At 52.8% G+C, this 10174-nt stretch overlaps 1 protein-coding gene across 1 annotated transcript in view; it reads left to right on the plus strand.

Moving 5' to 3' along the window:
- Positions 1–9741, plus strand: part of PADI4 (peptidyl arginine deiminase 4) — a gene marked incomplete at both ends in the record, with an annotated part of 34481 nt that extends 24740 nt beyond the window's left edge. Inside the window, 8 exon segments of the mRNA XM_079946126.1 lie at positions 1365–1455; positions 2643–2820; positions 5572–5713; positions 5964–6066; positions 6904–6974; positions 7520–7535; positions 7538–7644; positions 9508–9741. Coding sequence (XP_079802252.1) covers positions 1365–1455; positions 2643–2820; positions 5572–5713; positions 5964–6066; positions 6904–6974; positions 7520–7535; positions 7538–7644; positions 9508–9741 — 942 coding nt within the window.
- Between the last annotated feature and the right edge of the window lie 433 nt (positions 9742–10174).

Below are 10174 nucleotides of genomic sequence, written 5' to 3' on the forward strand. Positions count from 1 at the left end.
TTGAGGCCTCCTTCCTCCTTTTCTGTCTCCCACCCCCGCCTGCTGCTGAGCATCCTGCAGGTGTGCGTCCTACCCAAGCAGCCCCCACACAGGTGGCTGCGGGGCATTTTTGTGATGTGATGAGATCTGGCTCTTCCCTTCCCAGAGCCCTTTCTGGCCATGAGCTCACTTTGTCCTCAGGAAAACCCTGCCGAGGACGTAAGTCCTCACCATAGATGCTCTTGGGGCTTCCCTGGCGTCCAGTGGATTAGACTTCACGCTCCCACTGCAGGGGGCACGGATTCGATCCCTGGTCGGAGAGCTAAGATCCCACATACTGTGCAATGCGGCCAAAAAAAAAAAAAAAAAAGATGCTCTTGCTGGAAGGTGAGGGTAGGGCCAGGACCAGAACCTTCCCCAATGTCCAGCTGGAGGCTCTGTCTTTTGGGTGGGAGGCTGGTCTTTGGGGGGCTCCCTCTGGGACATGGGGGTGTTCAGGATCAGAGTGGTCACTTCCTCGGTGTGACTTTGTCAGCCAAGGTCTCTACGTGTGTTTGGGGGGTGGAGCGAGGGTGACATATTAGTGAGTCATGCTTGACTAACCTGGCAGTTTCGGGCAAACTCAGCAAAGAACAATAATAATAATAGTAATAATAATGGTTACATTTAGTGAGCCCGCGTTCTGTGGCATTCAAAGGGCTAAATTCTTACATGAGCGGACTCATTTAATCTAACAACCTCTAAGGTAGATGCTATCACTAGACCCATTTTTTTTTTTTTTGCGGTACACGGGCCTCTCACTGTTGTGGCTTCTCCCGTTGCGGGGCACAGGCTCCGGACGCGCAGGCTCAGCGGCCATGACTCACGGGCCCAGCCGCTCCGCGGCATGTGGGATCTTCCCGGACCGGGGCACGAACCCGTGTCCCCTGCATCGGCAGGCGGACTCTCAACCACTGCGCCACCAGGGAATCCCTAGACCCATTTTATAGATGAAGAAACTGAGGCTCAGAGAGGTGAAGCAGCTTTCCTGAAGTCACACAAAAAGAGAGTGAAGCTAGAATTCAAACTGGGCCATGAGCACCCTGCTTCCTGCTTTCCCAGTAAGACCCCAGGCCTGCGATCTGAGCCTGGACAGCCCCCTAACCTCAGGCACCAGGGAAAACAAAGGAAAGAGTGCGGGGTGCAAGGTTTGCTGTGGTGAATGGCTTTCCAAGGAGCACCCTGTGCCCCAAGGGGAAAGGAAGCAGCCCTGCCCACGCAGGAGGCTTTGAAAAGAAACTTGAGTTTAACTCGCTTGTTCTCCTGTGCTGAGTGGTGACAATGAGGGGATTTAGTTGGGGTCACTGGTGTCTCTCTGCCACAGAATCAGGTTAATCCTGTTTCAGGAGCAGCAGGATGAATTTGCCAGCTGTGCTGAGACTTTGGCCCTTCTCGCTAATTTCAGTCCTATTGTGTTCCGTGGCCATGTCTCCAAGAGTGAGGAAGGCTAGGCTCTCTGATGTCACAAGCCAGGTGCCAGGCAGACAGACAGACACCGCAGCACAGGTGTCCTCACCCAACCCACAGACAGCCTCGGAAGAGGGGGGCTGCGACGGTCTCTTAGCCACTCTCGTCTGGGGTATTCAAATCACTCAGGAAAAGAATTGGGATCAAAGTCAAACTCCTCTAAAAGGGAACCCTCTTGCACTGCTGGTGGGAATGTAAATTGATGCAGCCACTGTGGAGAACAGTATGGAGGTTCCTTAAAAAACTACAACTAGAACTACCATACGACCCAGCAATCCCACTACTGGGCATATACCCTGAGAAAACCATAATTCAAAAAGAGTCATGTACCACAATGTTCATTGCAGCTCTATTTACAATAGCCAGGACATGGAAGCAACCTAAGTGTCCATCGACAGATGAATGGATAAAGCAGATGTGGTACATATATACAATGGAATATTACTCAGCCATAAAAAGAAATGAAATTGAGTTATCTGTAGTGAGGTGGATGGACCTAGAGTCTGTCATACAGAGTGAAGTAAGTCAGAAAGAGAAAAACAAATACCGTATGCTAACACATATATATGGAATCTAAAAAACAAACAAAAAAAAGGTTCTGAAGAACCTAGGGGCAGGACAGGAATAAAGACGCAGACATAGAGAAGGGACCTGAGGACACAGGGAGGGGTAAGGGTAAGATGAGACGAAGTGAGACAGTGGCATGGACATATATACACTACCAAATGTAAACGAGCTAGTGGGAAGCAGCCGCATAGCACAGGGAGATCAGCTCCGTGCTTTGTGACCACCTAGAGGGGTGGGATAGGGAGGGTGGGAGGGAGGGAGATGCAAGAGGGAGGAGATATGGGGATATATGTATAGCTGATTCACTTTGTTATAAAGCAGAAACTAACACACCATTGTAAAGCAATTACACTCCAATAAAGATGTTAAAAAAAAAAAGTCAAACTCCTCGCCAGGTAACGGCCCCATCTGCTTCTCCAACCCCGTCATGGGCCACTTTCCCTGTCCCTCACCTGGCTCCAGCCCCACTGCCCTCCTTCCTGTTCTTCAAATGTACCCAACTTGTGCTTGCCCCAGGGCCTTTTCATATGCTGTTCCCGCTTCCTGGTTAGCTTCCCGGTTCACATGTCTGGCTGCTTCTCCACCTTCAGGTCTCAGCTTCAATGCCCTCCTTAGTGAGGCCATCCTGGTACTGAAGGACACATCCACGCCCCTGGCATTCTCCACTGTAGCACTGCTGGTTCCTTCTGTTATAAATCACCGGACTGTTTACTTTCCAACCTCTGTCTCCCCGCTAGACTGGAAGCACCACAAGGGCACGCCTGGGCCGTAGTGCCCATCACTGTACACCAGGCACTTAGCATGCGGCTTACACGTGGTGGGTGTTCTCCCACAAGACAACATCAGTACATTTTAAACCGGTCGGTGGAACACCAGTAGCACTTGCCATAAGTAGAAGCATTGAAGCTTGAAGTTAAACAGAATGAAGACAAAAGAGCGCTGTTAAATCCAGCTCCACACAAATGACCGCAGAAACTCCGAACCAGGTTCCACCCTCCGCTTGTTAAGACGGGACGTTAGCGGGTGTTAAGGGTGGATTTGCATCACCCGCTCTGGGACTTTCATCTTTGATGAACCAGAGAGACTGGAGGAGAACTTGGACGCATTCTAAGCCTGTGCTGGAATCTGTAGCGAGTAGCACATGCGAGCATCTCCTGCACATCTTGCTCTGGGTTCGGGGGGCCCTTCTCCAGACCATGGATACCCCTTCATTCGCCTGCAGAAATCCAAGCCTGCAGCCTAGGTAGCTTTCTTCTCATGGCGACAGCCAGGGCAGTGACTTGGATGAATTTGCTATTCATTCATCAAATGTTCTTTGAGCACATACTCTGTGCCCAGCCCTGTTCTAGGCACTTGGAATCTATTGGTGAGCAATGCCAAGGCCCCTGCCCTCATGGAGCTGACATTCTAGCCCAGAGAGATTGACAAGGAACAATATGTTTAATGAATAAATACATTACATTATATGTTGGGAGGTGAAATCAAGTACTACAGAAAAAGAAAGAGCAGAATCAAGGGGTTCACAGGTGCCAGAGTGGTGGGGGGACTGGATTGCAATTTTAAATAAAATGGTCAGGGGAGGCCTCTTTGAGAAGCTGACACTGGAGCAAAAACAGGAAAGAGGTGAAGAAGTTGACTCTGTAGATATCTTGGTGAAGAGTGTTCTGGGCGGTGGAACAGCCAGTGCAAAGGCCCTGAGGCAGGGCATGCCTGGCATGTTCACAGAATAGCGAGGAGGCCTGAAGGGGTGGAGCTGAGTGAGCAAGAAGCAAAGTGGTAGGAGAGGCAGAGAGGTGACGGGGATGAGGTGTAGTGGGGAGACGGATCCTGTGAGCTTCTTGGCCATCGTAAATCCATTTGTTTAGAATCTGAGAAACTAGGGAATCATTGCAGAGTCTTAAACAGAGGACAATTATGACCTGATTGATGTTATTAAAGAGAACCTCTGGCTGCCCACTGAGAATGGACGGCAGTGGGGCAAGGGTGGGAGCAGGGAGAGTGGGGATGAAGCTGGTGCTGTAACTGGAAAGATGATGGGGCTGCAGACCAGGGGAGCAGGGGAGGGGGTGAGAAACAGCCAGATTTGGGACATGTTTTGAGGACAGAGCCAATGGGATTTCCTGATGCTGTGAGGGAGAGACAAGCCTAGATGACTTCAGGTTTTGACCCTTGTGAGTGGCAGGTGTCATCCCTTGAGATGGGAGGACTGAGGGAGGAACAGGGAACAAGGAGCTGGGAAGTGGGGATCAGCAGTTCTGCTTGGGGCAAATGTGAGATATTTAGTCAACATCCAAGTCAGACATTGTACCACATGTACGGCGTTTGGGAGGGAAATACAGACTGAGATATAAACGTGGGCGTGGTCAGCACATGGACGGTATTTCATGAGACTGGGTGAGATCGTCAAAGGAGGGAGTGAATCAGGGACCAGGTCTGGGGCCCCCAGTGCACAGGAGGCTGAGAGGATGCAATGGCCGAAGCGAAGTGCAGAAAGTGTGGGAGGGACATGGGGGTGACCAGCTGACTCGGATGCTGCTAATGGACAAGGAAGCCTGGGCACTGCCCTTGGGTTTAGCTGTGTGACCACGAAGACCTCGAGGGAGCAGTGTTGACGGCCCAGCCGGGGAGGAAGTCAGGTTGGCATGGGTTTTAGAGAGAAAGGGACGATTTGGAAATGATGGTTTTTAGACTTATGCTATCACAGACCTCCTTGAGACTAGTCATCTTCCCAGAAAAATGCACCCAAGCTCACTATTTGGAATCTGTTTTCAGGGAGTCTGTGGCCCCCATGAAGCCCCAGGGTACAGACCGTCGACTTGTAGGAAGCCGAGTTATAGGTGCAGTACGTAGACCGAATGATGGCTCCTCAAATGTGGCCTAATCCCCAGAAGCAGATGCTGTCTTACATGGCAACAGGGGCTTTGCAGATGTGATTAAGTTAGGGATTTTGAGATGGGGATTCTCAGGATCTGGGTGGGCTCTATGTAATCCCAGCGCTCCTTGTGAGAGGGAGGAAGGTGGGTTGCGGTGGGAAAATGCATGTGATGACAGCAACAGAGGTTGGAGTGACGGGCATTGAAGAGATGGAAGAAGAGGCGACCAGCCAACGTGGCCACTAGAAGCTGAAAAAGGAAAGAAGATGGATTCTCTGCCGGAGCCTCCAAAGGGAACCAACATGCCACCCCTTGATTTTAGCCCAGTGAAACTGATTTCAGACTTCTGACCTCAGAACCGTAAGAGACAAATGTGTGTTGTTCGAAGCCACGAATTGGGTTACAGCAGCAGCTGGAAACTAATACAGGGATGAGAGGTGTGTTACCTGCCCGGTCTTCTCATGAAGATGGAGATGTAATAAAAAAAAAAAAAAGGTATCCCAGGGTCTTGAATCCCTTCCCTGAAGGAGAACCTTGACCCCTTCGCCAAGTCCCAGTCCCGAAGAGACTTCCTTGCTAATCCCCACCTTTGTTGGCTCCCCCACCCCCATCTCCCCATAACACTCCTTTAACCCCGCATTGGCAGCAAGGAAAGCCAGGAGACGCACAAGGACCTGCAGGATTTCCTCAGTGCCCAGCAGGTGCAGGCCCCTGTGAAACTCTACTCCGACTGGCTGTCTGTGGGCCACGTGGATGAGTTCCTGAGCTTCGTTCCAGTGCACAAGAAGGTGCAGTCCAGGGGGCTCCCTGGAGGAAGCCACATGTCTTCTTCTTGGGTTTCCAAACACAGCTCTGCCTCTGCCTGGGGGTGACTGACCTTACCTTCCTGACTCTGTTTTTCCCTCACCCCCAGGAGGGGGCATGTAAGAGGCGGTCTGCCCAGGTCCAAACCCACACTCCCCGTACCCTCAGCAGAACCTTCCTCCTTAGGAGACCCAGGGCAAAGCTGACCTCTGACCCCAGGGTTTCTGCCTCCAGGGCTTCTGGCTGCTCCTGGCCAGCTCCAGGTCCTGCTACAAACTGTTCCAGGAGCGAATGAAGGAAGGCCATGGGGAGGCTCTGCTGTTCCAAGGGGTCAAGAGTAAGATGGCTGTGCCTGTTCTTTTACCTGGGAAACTTCCTCTGCCTTCACATGGTCTCCTATTGCCAGACGGAATCATTCAGGCAACAGACGTCTGAGTAGCCACTGAGCACCAGGCTTTGTGCTAAGTGCTGGGGATGCTGTATGAACAGGGCAGAATAGCTCCCTGCCCTCAGGACCCAGAGTCCAGGGCAAAGTGAGTCAAGGAAACAACTAAACACAGGGGCATTGAGGGGTGTCTGAGAGGAGCTCAAGGAAGGCTTCCTGGAGGAGGCGAAGATCAAGCATGAGCGTGAGAGATGAGCAGGAGTTGGCCAGGCAAACGGGGCAGTGGGATGGAAGGAAGAGAGATATTCCAGACAGAAGGAACAGCAAAGGCACAGAGGCAGGAGAACGCAAGATGTGTTTGAGGACCTGAAAAAAGTTCAGTCTGGGTGGAGCACAGAATGAAATATTTTTTTCAGTGAAATCCACAGACACTGGTCAGAGTCAGAGGTTGAAGTCACCATGGCTGAGAGTTTTCACCTAATATCTGTATATGTCCTGTAGCATCAGGCAATGGTCAGACCTCTGATTGCCCCTCCAGAAACGGGATCCCTTTGGAGATAAGAGAATTTAAGGGAGCGAAGTTAAAACTCTTAATGAGAACTTACCCTGATAGATTATTTTATTAAAGTCATCTGCCTCCCAGATGCTCATAATAAACCTATATTTTAGGAATCATTGCTGCCCCCATTTTATAGATGGGAAAACTGAGCCCCGACTGGACCTGCTGGGAAGAGCAAAATGGACCTCTGAATTCATCTGCTTTTTTTCTTTTCTTTTTCTCCATGACAGACAAAACCCAGCAGAAAATAAAGGACATTCTGTCAAACGAGAAACTGAGAGAACATAATTCATATGTGGAGGTACTAGCCTGGCTGCCCAGGAGATGCCATATCCCGGGCAGACCCGACACTCCCACCCCCACCTCCAGCCCCCTTCCCTGTGGTTAGAGGCCCAAGGCAGAGCCTTCCACGGGCTCAGTGATGAACAGCCCTGGGATTTGGGTCAATGTGTGTGTGAGAGAGAGAAAGAGAGAGAGGAGACCTTGGTCACCACTACAGGAATACACACAAGGTGATGCACGGAGGAGAGAGAATTGACAAAGCTGGAGCTGGAGAAAGATGGGGGAAACTCTCAGAAACAGAGGGACAGAGGCAGGAGAGAGGCCAAGCGTTGGAGTGACTGGAAAGGCAGGGACACAGAAGCAGAAAAGAGAGCCAGAGGGACTGAGCAGAGGGAGGGAAGGAGGGAGGAAAAGGAGGTGCCCATCACCGCCTTCCTGACCCTGTCCGTGGTCCTTCCCCTGGCCGGGCCTCAGCCCCACCTGCCCCTCCCCAACGGCAGTCCGCGCCCCGCCCCGTGCTAGCCCCGCCCCGCCCACCGCCGTCCCCTCCTCCCACCCCCCCAGAAATGCATCGACTGGAACAGGAGCTGGGCGTGAAGGAAGGGGACATCGTGGACATCCCCCAGCTCTTCAGGCTCCAGAAAGGCTTCAAAGGGACCCTCAAGGTGGAAGCCTTTTTCCCAAACATGGTGAGGAAGTGACCTTCTGAGTAGCCTTAAGTCAGAGAGGCCAGCTGGGCACTGGGTCCAGGAGGCTTGGTTGGCTCCTCACCCGTTGGGGTTTGCACGGCCCTATCCGCCTTACAGAGGCTTTAGGCAACCACCTGGGGGTCAAAGACTATCATCGCCCCCACTTTACAGATGATGCCCAGGGAGACCAGGTCCCTGGCAAGAGGTGGGATTCAGAGCCTGGGGTCTGGCTGAACTGCCCCCTGTGGACTTTCGGTGGCAGGTGAGGTAGGAATGGGGCAGGTTCTGGGGGGCGGAGACAAGCAACAAGCAAGATGGTCTCAGGTCGAATTAAGTACCATGAAGGGAATAAAGGTGGGGCACCTTTTCGGACTGGTCCAGGAAGGCCTCTCTGAGGAGGTTAGGCTGGCACTGCCTGGCTAAGTGGGATTCACCTGTCTGAAGGGTGAACTTGAGGGAGATCCACTTTTGTCGAGAACTTTTAACTGACCCCAGCAACATCTTGAAGTCGCCTGGTATATATTTCCCGTCCCTCTGCCCTCTTGCTGTGTCTCTTCCAAGAATACCCAAAGGCCAGGCAGAAACCTCACCCAATTCTACTGGGGTCCTTCAGCCCCCTCTCCCGCTGCAGCTGCGGATTACAGTTCAGGGAAGAGCCTGTAGTCCCTGGCACAGTGGTCTTCAAACTGGGTTCTCCAGGGCCCTGGGGTTCCAAGGTAGGACCTCAAATGCAGTGGTTTAGATTTTGTCTGTTTCATGCACTGAAGTGCTGCAGAAGATTTTGTTTAGAATAAAGCTTCCTTGGCTAAAATGAGACAGGAGGGGGCACCCTCCTCTTAACCCCTGGAATAAAATTGGCCCCAAGCATTTCATGTTTTCTCCAGTTTAGCCCAGCCAGGCAAGAAAGCTGATGCTGACAGATGGGGGATGAGGCATCTCAGATGAAGTAATCAGCTATGCTGAGGGCCGACTTCGTTCCTCCACTGTGCGCGGCTCCAGAGGGAGCTGGAGCCTGAGCCATGACTCTCCCAGGAGCCCCGTGATGGGCGGTGGGGGCGTGGGCCTGGGCATGGAACAGGCGGAGAAATGAGGAGTGCCAGGCACTTGGCATGGGCTACATCTGAGCGGTGAGATGCCCCTTCGGTGACTCGTAAGCCCTGGAGACTGACTCCGTGCTTACCACGAGCTGGCACAGACTCTGCATACAGGTTCTTCTCCAATTGTCACAGCAATGGAAATGTGTTTGGGTTCTCTTTGCTGATGGGGCCCAGAGAGGCGAAGTGACTTGCCTAAGGCCACACAGCTATATAATAGTAGTGCTGGGATTCAAATCCATGTTGGCCTGGAGCCCAAATCCTCATCCTTTCACCTCACCAGGCCACCTCCCAATATAACGGAGGAAACATAGTCACTTACATAAGGTATAACATATGGAAGGTGCCCCAAAATAGGTAGTCACTTATTCACCAGATCATATCAACAGATATTTATTAAGTGCCTACTCTGTGCCAGGCACTGTGCTGGGAGCTATGGAAACACAGAGGAGGATGACTAACTCACCGGCAGCTTCACGGAGGCGGTGGTACTTGAGCTGGGCCTTGAGTAATCGAGTTTGCCACGGGGTGGCCGTGGGGAAGGAGAGAGCAGTGTTAAGAATGTGGACCCCGGAGTTCGACAGATTTGAGTAGAAGTCCTAGACTCGCTGGGTGGCCTTAAGTAGCTCACGTTACCGGCCTGGGCCTCAGTTTGCTCATCTGTGAAGTGGGGCTGTTATTTCCAAAGGTCAGAAGAGGAAGGGGGCGCTCAGATGGTGCCGCAGGCTGCACGCTGCTGCCCCTGACCTGGGCTCCCGCTTCTTTGCAGGTGAACATGCTGGTGCTGGGGAAGCACCTGGGCATCCCCAAGCCCTTCGGGCCCATCATCAACGGCCGCTGTTGCCTGGAGGAGAAGGTGCGGTCCCTGCTGGAGCCTCTGGGCCTCCACTGCACCTTCATCGATGACTTCTACACCTACCACGTTCAGCAGGGGAATGTGCACTGCGGCACCAACGTGTGCCGGCAGCCCTTCTCCTTCAAGTGGTGGTGCATGGTGCCCTGAGCCCATTCTGCGCCCCCGTCCCCCCGTCCCCGGAAGATCCTGGCCAGAGGCTCTGGTCCCCTGCAGTGAGGCACAGCAAGAGCTCTTGGGGACATTTTGGCTCCCGGGGAGGGGTGGAGGATCACCCTCTGGGCAGTGGCTTGATTCCTTCCCCTGTGCCCCAGCCCCTGAAATCCTCACCGAGGACCCCAACATGGTCATGGCATTGAAAACTCACTTCTGCTGTGAGAAGCTGCAATGACTTTTTTTTTTTTTTTTGCAGTACGCAGGCCTCTCACTGCTGTGGCCTCTCCCGTTGCAGAGCACAGTCTCCGGACGCGCAGGCTCAGCAGCCATGGCTCACGGGCCCAGCCGCTCCGCGGCATGTGGGATCCTCCCGGACCGGGGCACGAACCCACGTCCGCTGCATCGGCAGGCGGACTCTCAACCACTG

Source organism: Stenella coeruleoalba (genome assembly GCF_951394435.1).
Source record: "Stenella coeruleoalba genome assembly, chromosome: 1".
NCBI classification, from domain to species: domain Eukaryota; kingdom Metazoa; phylum Chordata; class Mammalia; order Artiodactyla; family Delphinidae; genus Stenella; species Stenella coeruleoalba.